General features: G+C 41.1%; 2 protein-coding genes across 4 annotated transcripts in view; both read right to left on the bottom strand.

The window, feature by feature from the left end:
* The window catches only part of LOC123982827 (supervillin-like), a 44,300-nt gene extending 35,446 nt beyond the window's left edge, over positions 1-8,854 (bottom strand). Inside the window, exon 1 of the mRNA XM_046068699.1 lies at positions 8,521-8,854. The gene's annotated coding sequence lies outside the window, so the exon portion shown is untranslated. The remainder of the gene's footprint in view (positions 1-8,520) is intronic.
* Positions 8,855-10,603: 1,749 nt separating this feature from the next.
* Positions 10,604-16,790, bottom strand: LOC123983187 (glycylpeptide N-tetradecanoyltransferase 1-like). 3 transcript variants are annotated; one of them, XR_006828149.1, is made up of 11 exons: positions 16,592-16,790; positions 16,204-16,348; positions 15,426-15,544; positions 15,150-15,241; positions 13,778-13,894; positions 13,491-13,661; positions 12,823-12,934; positions 12,463-12,633; positions 12,164-12,331; positions 11,800-11,933; positions 10,604-10,943 (listed from the first exon to the last, which is right to left on the bottom strand). XR_006828149.1 is itself a non-coding variant. In XM_046069334.1 (11 exons), exons 1-11 carry the CDS (start codon positions 16,715-16,717, stop codon positions 10,920-10,922), a joined length of 1,383 nt encoding a protein of 460 aa, XP_045925290.1. In that variant the 5' UTR covers positions 16,718-16,790; the 3' UTR covers positions 10,604-10,919. The 3 variants fall into 3 exon arrangements, 2 of the variants coding, with proteins under 2 accessions (XP_045925290.1, XP_045925291.1); XM_046069334.1 differs by having other exon boundaries at positions 11,800-11,937; XM_046069335.1 differs by lacking the exon at positions 10,604-10,943 and having other exon boundaries at positions 11,782-11,933.
* Positions 16,791-18,709: the final 1,919 nt, after the last annotated feature.

Consider the following 18,709-nt stretch of genomic DNA (forward strand, 5'->3'; position numbering starts at 1 on the left):
AGCATTTGCTGTCAGGGCCCCGAGGCTCTGGAACAGCCTGCCCGAGGAAATCAGGTCGGCTGAGTCAGTGAACTCTTTTAAGTCCCTTCTTAAAACATACTTTTATAGGAGAGCTTTTCCCGATCTTATTTGACTTTATTTTATCCCTTTTATTTTATTGTATTTTACTAATTTTATATTAAATTTTCATGCTCTTATCTTTTTTTTGTATTATTCTTTACACTTGTTAAAGCACTTTGTAACTTGTTTTTGAAAAGTGCTCTACAAATAAGGATTATTATTATTATTATTATTATTATTTATCTAATACCTTTTGTGAAATACTTCAACCATGCATGCATTACTTTTGCACCGTTTGCAACACGTAGTGTTAAGGTGTTACAGCATTATTTTTATATTGATCTACTGTGTACTTTTCAATGAACCCCCTGGCAACTGCAACTACAACTTACAACTACTACAAATGACTTGTTGTAGTTTAACAGCATCAATGGTGTCCTTACAGTCTCAAACATTTGGACAAAGGTGAGTCAACTAAAGCACCTGAAGAAAATCCAAAATTTCATTATGCCATTGTTACTCACAGCCCAGTGATGTTGTCACCTGCATGGGTAAATCAATGGGAAGCAGGCTTGTTATGGGAAAAGAATACCTGTTGCACATATCTGTAAGGAGCGCATACATGTCAACTCACTGATTCACTCCAAGACAAGGGCCAGACAGAAAGCCGCCTCAGAGGCTCTTGCCACCCTACTCACAAACTAAGGGTTTGCATGGGAAAAGAAGGGGATCTTGACTGTTTTAAATTTCTGGGGCTTTTTCTCCAAGTCAGTAATAGCCAAAATAAAGCTTGAATAGCTTTATCCAGGTCCATAATTGGCCAAGGTCCAAGCAATGTGCACACAAGCTTTGATTATTAACATTTAAGGACGTATGACCAATAGTCTGCCTTTTAGTTTTACCACAGAACCCACAGCCCTCTATGAGTAATGACGGGTGTCACAACACTAAAAGAACATACAGAGTTAGCAACCAAACGCACACACAAATTTTTTAATAAATGTGTCACAGTAATTAACATTGTTTCAGTTTCTGGAATTGCCCCGCAAGACTTTAATCTTGTCTTATCTTCCCATGAAAATCTTACTTAACACCATGGAGATGTACACCTGAAGCTGTCTGCATTTTGAAAGTTATAAGGTTTAAATTGCACACCTCTGCAAAGTTGGACAGTACACAAGTTATCTGTTCAGCACCAACACTTTGTATTACGACAAGAGTTTGCCACTGAAAACCTTCAGGAATCCACATTAAAGTAGCCGCAAGCATCTGAGAGACTTGAAGACGTCAACATTTCTTTGCTGTGCAAAAAGAAAGGCGGCAGTTAAAGACACAGCCGGCTCCGGACACACATTCTTCCTGGAGGGAAGAGAGTGGAGATTGGAGAGTGGAAACTTCGCTCCACTGAGAAAACCAGGTACCAGTGCTTGGGTTGCAGGCAAAAACAGACTGGCAGTTAGAAAGGTTCTTCAGCTGGTGCCGCTCGGGAGACTTTTCAGAAGGTGCAAAACAAAGCACGGAAGTATCTTCAATGCAGGGGCAATTGACAATATTACTGCACAAGATTTCTGAGTAACTTCCAAATGTTCCCTTGCTTTGCTCCAGGGCGTGTCACACGTTTTAAGCCAACCTCATACAACAATCAACCACATACTGAGTGGCCAATGTGTTTCTCATTAAAAAGTAATCTTAAGGTGGTTCTAAGTACCCTGCCTGCAACTGCTGGCAGAATTAAGTTTTAATTGCAATTGTAGAGGCTCACAACACCTCATCCTGCTGAAATGGGCCTTTACTAATACAGAGCTTCAAAGGTTGATCCTGACAGGAGGGGTGTGTTTGTCTAACATGGCAAAAGCTCTTCATTCACATGACTCAACTCTCCCCTGGCTCTGAGCCGCAAGAGACATATGAAAATGGGGAGAAGGAAAGCAACAGAGGAAAGAAGATACAAAAAAGGGAAGAAGGATCAAAAGAGCCCAGAGGAGAATAAGGGTGGGCACAACAGGAGAATGAAGAGTGCAAAGGAGGTCAGAGCAGAAGGAAAGAGCAAAGAACATGGGAAGGACTGAGGAGAGAATGGGGTTTTAAGGGGTGGAAGTGATGGCTTTGTGGGGCATGTGTCTCCAGGGTGCCAAGGGGCCCCAGTCTGGTGGTATGGGGGTGGAGCAAGGACAAGATCTGCTGCAGCAGTGGAGGAGGAGGCAAAAACAGGGGCTGTGCCTAATCCATCCCTCCCACCCCCCCCCCCCCCCCCTCTCTTTCTCACACAGACACAAACTCCCTCAAATCCCTTTTACCAGAAGTCCTGTTGACTGTAGCCAGTCACCCGAAAGGCAGTTGACATAACAACCCCCTGGGTACTCACGCCTGCACTCTGCTTTACCTAAGTAACTGACACTGTAAAAACTGTACCCGCCTGCTTGAGGCTGAGCTGCCATTGTCACTAGGCAAAGAAAGTGTGCTGCTTCCCCTCTTTGAAATCTTGGTCAAGGGGAACAACAGCACATGTCATTATAACTCAATAAAGCCATGAGGTTTAACACAGAGGAGCGTGTTTTCCTCTATGTTTTGTTTTTTTTTTTTTTATAAACAGGGTGGCTCTTTGTCCCAGCCTTCCGGCTCTCTGTTTGCAGCATTCAAAAGGACCCATTAAATGTGACGTATGGGAAAGCAAACAAGCAAAACTGAAGAATCACAAAAACAGGCCGACAGAAATACACACAGTCTCTCCAGCAAGGCTGCAATCATGGAAGCTGGAGTGTCTGAGTGGGAAGGGTGGGGTTTATGGAGCTTTATCTAGCCAGGGGATCATATGCAAGCAGACTCGCACATAAATAACACACAATGTGCTACATTGGATTTCTTTCAGTGAGCTAGTGTGGGCCAGAAACCACACTGTTTTTGTTTTATTTTTAATGGGACAGATGTACTGTAGTAGCTACAGTTAAAGCACCCAACCTCACACCAATTGCTACCCTTTGTTGCGCCCTGACATACAGAAAGCATTGCCTCACTTGCTTGCCTTGCTGGAGAGCCAGTGTGTATTTCTGCAACACTTTAGGTACGTTAAATTTGCAACTTTTAATGAAAAGAGTATAAAATGTGCAAGCTGGCCAAGGCATCAATGAGAGTGCTTTCAACCATTTGAAAACTAGAACTACGCGAGTCACTTTGATTAGAACTGATGTTGTTTAATTTATCTTTCCTCTTCCATGTTTCCTTCCAGCATTTGTATTGGTAGTGTCTGAAACCACTTTCTAAACAAGTACAGATACAAAAAAAAAAATTAAATTAAAAACTGCCAGTCAGGAAGACATTTGATTAACAAATTACTTTCAACATTTTAAAGAACAGATGTCAATGGCTAGAAAATGTCATAAAATGTTCAAAGTAAATGAGTTGTGACTGTGGAGTTGCCTGCTTTTGACACACAGAAGTAATTCCAACAATGTTTTATAAACGTTCTGGGCTAAACACAGACATCTGTGATTTTTACTGCCATTCTTGCTCACAGTTCACTACAGAGTAACTACAGAGCTGTCTCTCCACCGTAGAAACAATCTAATGCGATTTTTCCGCTTGTCATCAACTTATCAACATGGACTTCATCCCCAGAATGGCTGCCTGCAGGATAGACTGAACAGAGAGAGAAGGGGGAGGTGGGTGGGGGCGATATGAGTGGGTGGAGGGGGGGCGATGAGTTGGGTGGAATGTCTCATCCGGAGAATCCTGCTCGTGGGGTTTCTCTCCCCCGGTTCTCTGGTGTCCGCTGAGAGCAGACACCATCTGGCCAGCTGGAATGCTACTGAGCAGGGGGTGGAGGAGTTAAGGCAGTCTCCTGTTTTACAGGGGGGATGGGTTAGGGATGGGAGATGGAGTATTAACAGTAGTGGTATTAACCATTTAATGCCAACTGAACTCTTTTAAGAAATGGCAGAACAGTACGGTAAGCAGTACTGAGGCCATTACCCTTTCTGTGTCCTGTAAAGGTCAATTTAGCTTAAATAGGTAAACAGGAATTGATATTGCAAGAATGGAAAAACAAATATGGAATGGACAAACAAATATGCATTGGCACTGGGTTTGTCAGCCTCAAAGGAATAGTGTGAAGTATGCTTTAAGGGATAGTAAGATTGTATTCAAATACACTTTTTGTTAAATACAGCAAATATTTCCTCATGGTTTGCTAGCTCTTTGTTTTGTGTGTTTTCCTACACAGCTGTGGCTCTGTAAATGGAAAACAAACGAAGTGGTGTGGACCTTGCCACACTACATTGTTCCAGCCCGTCAGCAACAGTTAGTGCTCATACACAGGAGAGATGGGGAGCAGAGGAGGAGAGAGTTCTATACACCGGCACATTTGAACGTACACATATGATGTTTGTCAATTTAAAGTATTTGAAAGTCAAGAAAGTCGAATATTGTTGTAATACTGTTCAAGACTGAAAATACATAATTACAAAGACCAGAAACCCATAAGTTGCATATGCGGTTAGCTTAGCTTAGCATAAAGGCTGGAGGCAAGGGGGAACAGCTCACATGGCTCTGTCTAAAGGTAACAAAATCTGCCTACCAGAACCTCATTAATTAACACATTACATCTCATTTGTTTAATCCATACAAAATGTTATGTTTGGTTTTCTGGGGAGTTTTGTGCCAGAGAATTTCTTGGCCATAACCAGCCAATGTCTCTGCTGATTGTGTGGAAACCAGTGAGTCACTGTTCCTGGCAAAGAAATAGTCCCGACATAAACCCTCTATTAATACACAACTTATTGTTTTTACACTTCGGTTTTTTTACATTTTAAGCAAACAAGCTACATCATATTAATTACTGAGCTTCAGAGGTGCTGGTAGGTGGACTTGCAGTAGGTTACCTCTGGACAGACCCAGGCTAGCCGTTTCCCGGTTTTTAGTCTTTTTTCTGAGCGTACAAACATTAGAGTGGTATCAATCTTCTCATCTAACTCTTGGCAAGAAAGCGAAAAAGTGCATTTTCCAGTTAGTTAAAATTATGTTTTGTGATTGCTGTTGCAGGTGGCAGATGAAATGTCCCCTTTAAATGTGAAAAATCTACTAACCACTCTCATAAACATATATTCACATTGATTCAGCCTTAATCTCTGTGAGGCTAACATATGCCCCTGTAGCAGAAACATGTTTGAAATATTAGTACAATATACAGTATGATTTACTGACAATAAAACTAAGAATGAGCAGAATGAGAGCAGTATAATTTAAATACTCTCTGCAAACATGTCCCCTTTGTTCCCCTTTTTAGTTACCATTAACAGTGTTGCTGTGTTTAAACACAATGTTTTGACTGTATCCCTAAATATGGCTTACAAACACACATTTGTCTTTTTTATTAACAGGTCTTTCATGGCAACATATGTCACTCACATGGAGACAAGGGCAATAAAACCCTGGTTGATATCGACAGAAAAAGTTGTCCATAATCTCACTCATTTTGAACGTGGATTCAAAACACTCTTTGATGTTTTATTCTAAAGGCTTTATTTCAAGTTGACGACGGTGTCAGATGAATGATCTGCTCTGGCAGTGAGCTAAAACAAAGTGAAATGAAGTATGGAGAGAGGCCTTGTGCTTCCCCAGCACATGGAAACTATTATGTCCACGCAAATCAAATGAAAGTCTGAGGTATAACCATATGTTTATGTGCCATGCAAATATTACACTGGTTAAAGACGTCATTGAAGTGGGCCATGGCTGTGCAGTTGCTGACCAAATACAGTTAGCGTCTTGGTGACAAAGCTGGAAGCGGTCCACTCTAACTGCTAACTACGTTTATAAATATGTCTTAGTGGAGATTAGCCTGAGGGTAACCCCTAGCACTTTTCCCTATGGAGTTCCCATTGCTCACACTGTCACATCTCCTCTGCTTTATATAAATATTTGTACTTCTGAACTTCTTGGCTGTGCAGCAGACATCAAACTCTTCCGAGAGCTTACGAGAGAGGATAGTCTGACCTAGAGAGACTAGAGACATTGGGTTGAGTGGGTGGATCTAGTGCCTGACTTTTTTGCAGCCATATTTTGCAGTTCAGCTGTAGTATGTTACTTAACTGTTAAGTAACACTTGCAGGTGAAGTTTAAGACTGAAAACGCTCAATAAAGATTACATCTTGCATCACCATGTGTAACAACATGTACTATAATACATCAATGCTTCCTTACTTTGTGTAAAAATTCTCCATGGCTTATGTAGAGATAAGAGTCTTGTTATAAAATAAACTTATTACCCATTTAAATCTAATTTACAATGCTAATTTAACTACTTAATTACTTTTCCGCTAAACAACTCTGTGCGAGGTACATTCACTCAGTGCCCCAAACTAAATCTCACTCAACTTACACCTTCATGATAGAAGGCTGGCAAAACAGTCACAGAGCTTACATAGTAAATGCCCATTGAGAGAGAATTAACTGATCTGAAGGTTAAGGAGGAGATAAACTCCTCACAGAAGCCAAAAACAACAAGGCAATGCTTAAGTGCCATAGTGTTTTAGGGTAAAGTCATTCAGTGCTGAAGGGAAAATGATATTTTACTGATTACTGATATTTTAAGTGATTGCTTTTTCGCTTAAGCTATTACTTCTTTATCTCAAATTGCTCTGAGCAATGATCATTCTAGGCCAAAGGGGATTTTCTTTTACACTCCTTGCACTTGCTTTCTTGTAATTCTAGTGTTGCAGGAATTGAAACTTGATCCACATTTGCACTCATGACAACTTGCTCTGAAGAAAAAACCCAATGAAAAACAAGTTGATGATGTTCCAGTGTCGAACAAAGACAAGTCTCTGCAGCAAGAGCTGCTCATCCACAGCGCACTCCCCTCCAAAAAGTCCTCTCACAAGTGTTGGGTAACAAGATCTCTGCAGGGGGCAACGCGACGCCAGGACGTCACCCCCATGCTGACATGAGCTGTTCAGGTGAATGATAATAACAACAACAACCACCCAACGTGTTCTGGTCCAAAGAAGAGGCAGATAAAGAGCAGCAGATTTATGCAGGTGGGAAAGAACTATAAAGCATGTCAAGAGCTCGGAAACATTCTGCTCCAGCTGCTCTGCGCAGGATGCATATTGCTCGGTGGCGACTGCTCCAAACACAACAATGGTAACACAAAGCAGCATGCTCTGTTATTAATGAGCTAAAGAGGAACACAAACATGTGCTATCCTGCTCAGTGCTTGACACACAGACACTAAGCACATCTTATCAGGGCATGCATCAGTTTTCTTCTTCTGTCTTGCTCAACTCCAGCTGGCTGAGGAAGGTCTTGGGAAACCTGTTGTGACACAGGCCAATGAGATACAGTAGATTGGGAAAATAACAGTCTGGCACGCCTCAAATACCATAGCCCTTGGATATGAAGCTGAATAAGTTTCATTCTGTTCACCATTTGAGAGAAAAGTTAACAGTCCATGTACTCTTGAAATGATTGACAGCCCGTAGTTATAAGAAGTTATAGCTCTCTCTGTAAGATAAGTAAGTAAGTGAAATCTTTGGGGGCCACACTTTTTACACATAACGTAATATCTCTCACATAAATTACATTTGGTACATAAACATTTGAATTCACAGCCTGGCGACATGTGATAAAAGCCAGGCAAAGTTAAAATTAAGGAAAATGAATGCTGAAAGAAATGCAGGCTACACCTGACCCAGATTGCAAGTATTTGCACAGCCATATCAGTTTGACACAGATAAAGGTGGCTTTGATTCCAAACTTTGATTCCTACTTAAGTAACCTAGTCTTTAGTGACCTTTTTCACCACAGCAGAGTATATAGTGTCATATATGTCATTTCAGCTTTGTTTTCACAGGTGGTTATGCAGAACACAGACCCAAATGCTCACTCCTCTATGTCACTGTTTGCAAAGACGCCGTCTAAGCTTGCCTGAACTAGTCTCTGCTGACCAATTTGCCAGGTCCAAAGCAAGAGAGGGGGGTGAAAGGATAAAACCAGCTCGCTTCCACTTGATATGTAACTTACATTCAGTAAGTATTAAGTGTTGCTCTCTTCATAGGACGCACAAGCTTTGACAAAACGGTACAAATGGCTAGTAACGTTACAGTTTTCCAAGCGCGAGGTTAAACAGTCCCCCCAGTGTCACCGTGAGAACTAACTTATGCTGATGATTAAGGAAGGAAACTAAACAGGCAAACGCTATAACAGCTGGTGAGACTGTGCCTATGACACAACACTACGCATCACATCCTTTGAACGTGACATTTTCTACCGAAATCTGACTGTTACAGACGAGCATTTCCTTAAACACCTATCAAGTACTTAACGTCGTTTAGAGGAAGCTACAGTGTGTGCTAATGCCTCCAGTCATCCGGAGTAACAGCGCGTGTAAGTTTGTTACACTCTAACAACGTAACGTTACTCATTAAGTTACAACATTGCCAGCGCATACTGTACATAACATACCTGCAATCCGTTATGGAGATCTTCTCAAGCGTCCGCGGAGATATTACAGCGGGACCCCTGTAAGACAGACGTTCAAACTAAATACGACGAAACCGCAGTGCAGTTTTAACTGCAGGTTCGCTGATGTTTTGGAAAGTTCCTGACGAAGCTAAGGTACACCACAGCACGTCACTGGTAATATTAGACGACACCGGCAAGAGCGAGTCCTTGACGAGAATGAAAGGAAAAATAGAAATAAAGCGACACTTCTCTTTAGAAAACAGCCTGGCTTTCTGTACTCATCTTCCACAGAAACTGAGGGGAGACACGGCTCTGTCCTGCCCGTGCAGGGTGCAGAGGCGGCAGGCAATGAGAGCTACTGGCAGGTCCGGTAACTTTAAACTTAAAATGCATTCCCGCTTCTGATTGGCCCAAACTCAACCGGTGTTGCATTCACGTGTCTCTGGAAAACGCCCACTTCTCTGATTGTGGAGTCCTCGGTTATGACATGTTAAGTGTTTGAAAGAAGTGGAAAGTGGCAAGTTTTTTAGATATTTTAGATTTTTGTACTTATGCGAGCATTTGCTGTATGTGCTACTTTATACTTCTACCTACACCTCACAGGGAAACGTTGTAAAGCGTAGTTAAGTAGCCCACTACTTAACGGATAGGAATCTTGCAGGCAAACTATATACAGAGTATATAGACCTGGATGACTGAGAATATATACAGAGTGATTAAAGCGTTATTACCCATCCATCCACAACCGCTTATCCTGCGTACAGGGTCGCGGGGCTGGAGCCAATCCCAGCTGACATCGTGCGAAAGGCAGGGTATCGCAGGGCCACACATAAACAAACAACGATTCACGCCTAAGGAAATTTTAGGGTCATCTATTAACCTAGTCCGCATGTCTTTGGACGGTGGAAGGAAGCCGGAGAGAACCCACGCAGACACGGGGAGAACATGCAAACTCCACACAGAAAGGCCAGGGCAACCGGGGTTTGAACCCGCGACTGCTGTGAGGCGACAGTGCTAACCACTGCGGCACCGTGCCGCCCGCGTTATTACCCCTCTTTCATCTGATTAATTGTGAGGTACACAGAGGGTAAAACCATCAAATATTCACACAAAAAGATGAGGTAAATTTGTGCAGCGGAACAATGATTGTTTTCCCTTTTCCAGTCCCATGAATCATCATTACCATCATCACCCCATCACCTAAGATTTATCATTGAGGCTTTTGGAGAGGCCCAGATAGCAGGATTTAAAGTAGAAAGATTTGGCACATCGACGTAAATGCTTTAAAAGACTGAAAGAGGTTTATCATTGTAATATTGCTCTAACAGTTTCTGTAAACTTATAATTCATATATTTTAGATAGTACTGAGGGCATCATTTTCTTACACATCCAACAACCAAATACAAAGCAAGTGATGTCTGCATCTAGGGCCTATGTAGTTGTTCACAATACAAAGGCTCATGTTAAGGTTGCAGCACCCCCTGCTGCTCTTAGAAAATTTATGTACCTCGAATTTTATAGTATGCTGTCTTGCAATTAAGTAGTGTGCCTTGCAGTAGTAATCAATGGCTGAAACTGTATCCTTAATAGCATCTTATTGTATCCTCATTAGCATATTTTTTCTTCTTCAGCATTAAAGGTGATAAAAGGACAGAATGAAGTGTTACGGTAAGATATGGAGATTCAAATTTGAGAGAGCAACATCACCGTTTGGCTTTTTTTCCATCAGTCTATACTGTAGCTTTGTTTATGAATCGTCTGTAAGGGGTTAAACCCTGTAGAAACACGCTTTCTCATTTTTCATAAACATAGTATCCATATCGTCTAGATGAGGCGTAACTTGATTTGATCATTTACGCCTGACATTATGCAGCTGCTGCATGCACACGGAAATTAATTGATGGGCATGTATTAGATGTGTTTCTGTGTTGTTACTTGTTTCAGTGAAAATGATTAATCATCTCGTCCTCCAATCAAATTTGTGTATTGGTGGCACTAATATTAAATGTCATGTCACCAGGGGTTGCTTGAATTGCCCGATGAAATACCCAGAGACTAATGCACATAATAGTATTATGGTGTACAGGGTGAATTTTATGAACTGCTTGAATTTGTTTACTCAATTTTCCTTCATGTCAGAAACAATCTATTCCTATCGCAGAAATGCTGAACCCAGCGAACTGACATCCAGATGATGAATATATTTACAAATGGAAGTTTTATCTTTATTTCTTTCATTGATTTGTGAGTGTGTAGCCTATGTGTGTGTCTCTGTGTGTGTTTAACAGTTTGTCAGTTTATATTTTAAACCCAAATTGGTGCTGGTGATACAGTTTGATGTCCTGCCAATCACTCCGGTCCTTTCATCTTCACCGCTATGTCTTCTTTCACTGGCAGGTTAGTTGGGTATCACCAAGCCCACCTGTAAAACATACACCCATTACTATGAATCACAGATGACTGGCAGCTATCAAATACACCAATCATGTGACGTTAAGAACGCATCTGATTCAAAAGCACTGCTGCACTTTGTATTTCTGGATTTTACCTGTGTTTAAGTTTTAGTAAAGGTCATAGTTTGCTGCTAATGTCAGAGTGATTTTTCAGCTGTAAAGAGATAAGTGCCACCTGCTTTATTGTGTGGCAATAAAAGGAAGTGGTTGAATATCATGAATCGAGATTAATCAGTGATTTTAATCTTTCTCTAAAACTGTTTTCAAACTTTATTCTTTATAGGATTTCTGTGTGAGTTTGGTAAGGTAGTCCTAGATATGTTATTTAGTTTTTCAAGAAATGCCCCTGCCACCTTGTTGCACTTCAACAAACTGCTTGAAGAACCAATAATTTAATATGTGTATTTGAATTATGCAATAAGAAGAGGAGAAAAGGCTCCATACGGTCTCATCTAGCTCCCTCCCCCTACGGGGGGACGATCCATCAGCTGCTCCACAAGCGAGCCTCTACGGAGACGAGTCCTCATCCTGAGTCTCGACCCCCGGGTTCTCAGTAGCACTATACGACCCTGTCTCATCCACCTTCCCTCGACCCCTTTCAACCTTTCCCCCTCGACTCCTTTTCATCCCTTTCCCCTCAAACCCTCCCTAAACATGATCACATAAACCACCTCTAACTTGGCGCGGTCCTGTTAGTGAATTAGAACTTAAAAAAAGCAAACAGCTGGCAGCAGAGAGGAATGGTGTGGAGGGCTTTGGGGTTTGAATGCACAGAATGACAGTGATGTTTGTCTTGGCAGGGGGAGTTCTTGCAATATTCAGCACCTTGTCTGGGCTCACATCAGGACACATCCAGTTGTACAGGTAATAATGAAGGCTCGTGTCACTGATGGTGAACTTGAGCTTCTCCAGGAAACTCTTGTTATCCATCACGTCGAGAGCAGAGAAGATGTCAAAACCTTTCTGTCAGTGAGGGAAAAAAGACCATTTATTTTGTCATAATACACAGTAAACCAACTGTACACCTATTAAAAAACTGATTTTAATAACACTTACAGTATATGGGTCATTTGACTGCATGTATATAGTTTGGAGGGAATGTCCAAAGTTAAATGCAGGTTTCTCTGTGACATCAAAGCTGAACTTGTGCACTTTTCAAATTAAGGCGATTATTGTTTGACACACTCACAGATTTAGCCAGGACCAACATGTCCTCCATGAGGTTGACTGGGTCAGTGGCAGTAGAGGCAATGTAAAGGAGATGAGCCGCTCTCAGGCCAGTGTGGACCGGGTGATTCAGCACCCTGGAGGAGATGCTGTAGAAACTCACCACGCCTGTCAGAGTCCCATCATCACTCTGTGTGTGAGGAGGGGGGGTTAATCAATTCTTAACTACTGCAGCATCACGCGAGCTAAAATCTTTCTCTTCCCTCTCCAAAGAAATTAGAAATAGAGACAGCTGAAAGTTGACAAATGGTAAGGTCTGACCTCCACAACATAGCTGTCAATCACATTCTCCCTCGGCAACAGCCAGTGCTCAACATCCTGCAAAGACAAGATGGGGCTGAGGTGAAACCTGCGGAGGTTCGCCTGGAGTAGAGACTGTATCCCCACGGTGTCTTCTTTAGTCATGGGGCGCAGACCTGATGTCTTTGTCACCTTGGTGATAGAGGAGGCAAGACATTTTCAGTATAAGGATGCCTATTACCACAAATGTCTGATCATTAAAATCAGATTAAGTTGAAATATTTTGTCTTTTTTCAGCCACTTGTCAATTCTGCAATAAGCCAATGTCAGACTGTAATGGCACAAATGTTTTTTTTCCTCTAGGTGGCAGCACAAACTAACCTCAGGCAGACGGTTGAATTTCAGAGCTCTCTGCAGGTTCATCATGTTCTGTCTCAGCCCTGGGTAGCCCACCTCTGTCAGCTTTCGGGTATTCAGAGGGCGGTGCCAGTACCTAAAATAATTAGTTTGTTTATTTGGTAGGGACTGAGGGAATATAAACGTTGCTTCATAAGAGAAATACCAAAGATTTTATGTATGGGATAGCTAAGAGAAGCTAATTTGTAGCCCCCGTTGTAACATACCAGTTTGGACGAAATGAATATATGTAGAATAAACACAAAGACTGCATGTTTGCTAATCAGTGAGACAGAGTGACACCCACAACCACATACATACATGTCATGTTTTATTTAATTTAACTGTGTTAAGAACCTTGGTTTAATTATTTCTTTGTAACGTTAAATAATCCTGACTAACTAAGCACATTTACTAAAGTAAAATCTTTAAAAAAGTCTATGGGTATGACTTATTAAGCCAGTCTGCTTCATCAGGGCTGGGTGGGTGTGCTTTGATCAGATGTGACTGACAGTGGCCTGGCAGCACAGGCAAGCAACCCCACAGCTGTTAAGAAGCCGTGCTGAGAAACTATTTTTTCAGGGGCTGTAAAAGTGGAAATTGTGGCTTCCCTTTAAGTCAAGTGTGAAGCAACACTGTGTAGCAGCTACTACCTGCAGGAGCTTAGTGGCGTGGGCAGCACTATGCCAGCTGTGTAGACAGCCTGGTAGAGGCCCTGTTGGTTGACCCGTCTGGTGAGCTCTCGGATCAGAACTGGAGTCATCCGCTTGAGGCGCAGCTTCTTGTGAACACACAGGAATTTAACCTGAACCATCCGCTTCTCCCTGCAGAACACACTTTGAGCATTTGCTTTGAGACATTTACAGGAAAATTGCTACACTTTTGTTGGCATCAGATTTCACACAACACGTATCTTTGCACATGTTTATGAGCTACTCACGTCTCATATACGCGAACATCTGCAGGAACAGCAGCAATGAAGCCGACGAGCTTGTTATTGGTGTCTACTCGCACACCACAGTGCCACTGGGCCAGCCAGTTAGGAGGTTGTAAAGCCCTGAAGAGGAAAAGAATGACAGTGTCTGCAAAAAGACTCTGTGAATAAATGTAGGGGTAGTTCAATAAATCTGATCAAGGACAAGTTCCAATAAAAGAACTGTGCATTGGCTGAATGAATGCAGCAGCTTTCTTTAACTTCTGTCCCAGAGATCTGAGACTGTTCCTGGAATCTTAATGTTAATTATTCATTTTAAAGTAAATGTTATTATGTTTTGATGGAAGTGTTCCCTGAAGGTAGAGGTACCATTTACGCAGATCACAGTGGAAAAAGCCAGTAGTAAAGAGATTAGAGTAGCAAGCTTGTAACTGATAACGGCGTGTTGGTGGGTCAGGCTGGAAAGTCGAGTGGGAAAAATTATGCTGTCCTTTTGAGGCTCTCAACACCTTAATTCCTTTAGTATAACCCAGAGGCTAAAAGAAATATGTTGCAGTTTTACTGAGCAGTTTAATTAAATTATATAAGGAATAGTTTGACATTTTGGGAAATATGCTTATTCACTTTCTTGCAGTTGAGCTGGTTGAGAAGACTGATACCAACCTCATATCTGTGCATTAAAAAAAGGCTACAGCCAGCAGCTGGTTAGCTTAGCTTAGCACAAAGACTGTAAACAGGGGTAAAGAGCTACCCTGGCTATGTCCAGCACCTACCAGCACCGCTAAAGTTACTAATCAACATATTATGTCTTGTTCAGTACAAAAACTAAAGTGTAATAACTATAACTATTTGCCATTTGTGGAGGATATTTGCTGGCACAGTAACTTCCTGGAGTCTCTGCTAGTTGTCTGCCCACCTGTTTTTGGTAAAGCAATTCTAGATATGTAATTTAGTTTTTCAAGAAATGCCCCCGCCTCCTTGTTGCACTTAAATGAACTGCTTGAATAATCAATGACTCGGTGTTTATCAGAATTCTCCAATGTGCGGTACACCGTAATAGCGAAATGACAAATGTATATCTTTCCTGAAATATATCAATACTGTATAAGGAGACAGTAAGTAAGTATTTCATTCATTACTAGACTTGACTTAGAACTTAAAATCTTGACTTCTGGTTGCCTGACAACAGCTCACTGCCAAGAAATAGTCACATAACCACCCATAAAATAAGCAAATTTTCCAAATGCTACTGCTTTAAGAAGATCACATCTCAGTCAGGTTAATAATATAAAATAAAAGGTTTAAAAAGAAAATTTTGCTCATATACACTCAAAATATAGCAATCAAAAGTGACTGAATGCAGCTGTTCGAAGCTTACCATTGCAGATACTCCAGAGAAAAGTCAAATCTGATGGTGTTGTCATCCTCTTCCATGTAGTTCTCATTTAGTAGAGTGCATAGCTCTCTCATCTGAGATGATAGATGGAAATGATGAATTTGCATCCATTTTTAATGAACTTCACACTAAGAAAAGATTGCCAACTGCAACTTTTACTCTAAAATACAGTAAAGCTCCTTACTTCTGAAAGACTGGAATTTGACAGGTTGCAGTTTCTAATGATGTACATACAGTAACTTACATACAGTTACTTACCACCATAGGGCTGCTCAGGTCCAGAGTGTCCCAGGAGAAACCTTGAGGCAGAGAGTAGGGCTCCTTTCGCACACTGGTTTCACCCTCTACTATTGGACCGTGAGTCACAATACTGTCACCTGAGGACAGAATAAAGATTAAACCATTTTTGTACCAAAATAAGGTATATAAAACTTGTTTATCAATATCGTAAATTATAGTGAATGAGGTATATACTTGACTTTACTTGACTCATGACTTTTTAAAATGAATAGGGCTGCTCTATAATGTTTTTTATAATGGCTTCAATAGGATTATAGGGCATCTTCTTACCATTTTGTATAAAAACATAACTGCACATGAAAGTTGAACAATGTAGGTTTCAAAATAATCAAAAGAAGAATCGTATGCAGTATTGGTGCAAAGTGAATCATAGGTGTTTCTTTATAGCTCAACATTGTGGTAAATAATGAGAAGATTGATCCACTCTAATGTTTGTTTGTTAAATATGATAGCTGGTGTGCTTACTGTGACTTAGCACAAAGACTGAAATCAGGGGAAACAGCTAGCCTGGCACTGTCCAAGGTAAAAAATAAAATAAAATGTTTGTGCTAAGCTAAGTTTACCGTCTGCTAGCTGTAGCCCAATATCTAAAGGACATATATGACATATGTGTGTTAATCTTATCATCATATTCTCCTGCAAATAAGCAAGTTTTGCTTTCAATGTAAGTTTGAGCCAATGTTTTGTTTTTAGAGTATTCTGGCATATAATTGCTGGAAGAGGAATGACTTCTTACCCAGTTTGGGGACAGGCTGTGTGTCCCAGAACTGGTATGTGTGTTTTTTGGCCTGCTGCAGGGTCTTTGGCAGATTTGGGCCCAAGGAGAAGAGGTGGAGGGCTCTCTGGATCTCCTGCTGCTTCTTCTCAGGAAGAGAGTCCAGCTAGGACAGGAAAAGACAAACAAGGACAAGTTATATAATCTTTCTCGAGAAGATTTGAGTTTCACACAGCAGCTTGATCCCTACAGTCAAAACCGATCATTTCAATAGAATTGATCATTTTCAATTCATGTGTGACATGCATACGATTCACCCATGGACAAGTTTATGAGAGTTCACATTGTCACAAACACAAACCAGCACACATTCATCACTGCATGTGTGTGCTCACGCAAAAACACACACCACGGCAAATGGGTCCCTGGGTCCTTCTGGTCTCCAGGCATCGTCCTTCTTTTGCTTCTTTTTGCTCCTTTTGTGACTGCCACTCGCATCCTCTTCCAACTTCTTATTTCTAAAAGACATTTTCATGCACTGACGTTCCTGTATATTGTAAGGCTTAATTTTAATGATTGATTTTTTTACAGACTGAAAACACAGAGAACTGAAAAATACTGTCATACAAGTCCTTGAAGCAAAGGGTGAACTGGGGTGTTGACTGACACATTTGTGGTTTTTCAGTTCTTATCTTGGCGAGCAGCAATGGGAGGGGAGTGACTGCCTCAGTTACCCAACCCAACTCCCACCCAGTCGATAGATAACTGAGAGCAATGCTTACAATTAAATATGACTTCTCACGGTCTTCATATGTCAGACAGCTGCTGCATAGAGCACTGCGGCAGATTAAAGGTTAGAACAGCTTGATCCATGAGCAGATTTAATTGGTTGAGGCTGTCTAATTGCAGAGTTCCCATAAAGTCTCCCATTTAAAATACAGCACTTTTCCCAGAGCTTTATAGTTCTTGTGGAATTGATGATCATTGTCCGTGTTCAGTATAGTGTACAGTCTGTTAACAACACAGCTCAGCACTTTATACGAGTTATGTATTTTTTGTCTTTGTTAAAGAGAGTTTTTTGGGAAGTTCTCATCCTAGATTTATATTTTATTTCAGTCTTTCATTTTATTGTAATAAATAAATAAATAAATAAAATCAAAAAGATAACTTCTGTATGTAGACCAGCAGCACCAGAGCTTTAGCCTGGCTGTATTAATTGTTTATTAAGCAGCTCTTTATTAATAAATAGGTAGTGGCTAGAATATTTTACAATTTTATGTCAGAATTTGACATATTATTTTGAAATTAGGGGGGAAGTTATTGCTTTTGCTTTTTCCTCAAGTAAATGAGAGGGTTCAAACAAATATTAATAAAACTGGGAGGGCCTTGCTTTGTTTCAGCCCTCCTCCCCACCCCAGTCATTTTGTACAGTCCCTCAAACGTCAACAATAATGGGTATCTATGTCTGAGACGGTCTGTGCATTTCTGGCCTTAGTTCAGGCAGAGCAGCACACCCATGCCAGCCATCAGCTGATCTGTGTCGGCCAACTCATACGATTGGCAGTTACATTCAAACAAGTTAGTTAGTTGGACTAAATGATCCATGCGCTCACGGCCTCTCCCTAAGGATCCTTCATGCCACTGCTGCCAATAATAATTATGACATCTCTTGAATTGTGCATTGAGTACATTCTCCTCTGTTTCCCCCCAAGGGAGGTTTACTGCTGTCCCTGTGGAGTCTGTTACATGGCTCCTTGGATTCATCTGGAGAGCGCGTCAGTCTTTTTATTTACATGGCTCAATACAACAAGTTACAAAATTGCCTCAAGGGGCTTTACAATCTGTACAGCATCCTCCTGACTGTTTTTCACCATAGATGATATAGAAATATACATGTAAAATGGATGCAGCCTGTCTGGAGCTATTTTTGTCTCTACTTTGTGCTTCTAATGTAGTATTATCCTGCAACTGATAAGCCAGTAGAGGAAGGACGGTCCAATAATGGAAAAGCTCATAAACAACTGATGATTTGACATCAAACAGGTAGAGTGCAAGGGTGGGCAGAGCAGCATGTTCCTCCTGAGGCTCAGGTGTTTCAACATAATGCAACATACTTCTATTAATTTATCATGGTCAGTGCACTTTTCTTTCCAGTACAGTGCTAGGCAAGATGATCAGACTGGTGTCAACAGCTTACTGGAAGCAGCAGTAAAGCAAAGGATGAAGGCTAAATGACGTATCCAATTGAACAACACTCAACACGTCTCTGGTGAGCTGACGCGCCTTCCTGTACCTCTATGTTCAAGCACTGATTTTTGTTTTATTGTGTTGTAGCTGTGTGCCATTTCTGTTTTTTTTTTCTTTTTTTATCTTTTTCATTTTGAAAAATACTCAGTATCCCACAAAGACCATTAAAATTTCATCTCATAACTGAGCCCTCTTGAGTTACTGAAGGAATCACTCAAGTTCATTGTGATGCGGGAAAAATAATTCCCACATTTTGTTGAGACAGTAAATAATTAAATAT

The sequence above is a fragment of the Micropterus dolomieu genome, linkage group LG14 (assembly GCF_021292245.1).
Source record: "Micropterus dolomieu isolate WLL.071019.BEF.003 ecotype Adirondacks linkage group LG14, ASM2129224v1, whole genome shotgun sequence".
Lineage (NCBI taxonomy): Eukaryota > Metazoa > Chordata > Actinopteri > Centrarchiformes > Centrarchidae > Micropterus > Micropterus dolomieu.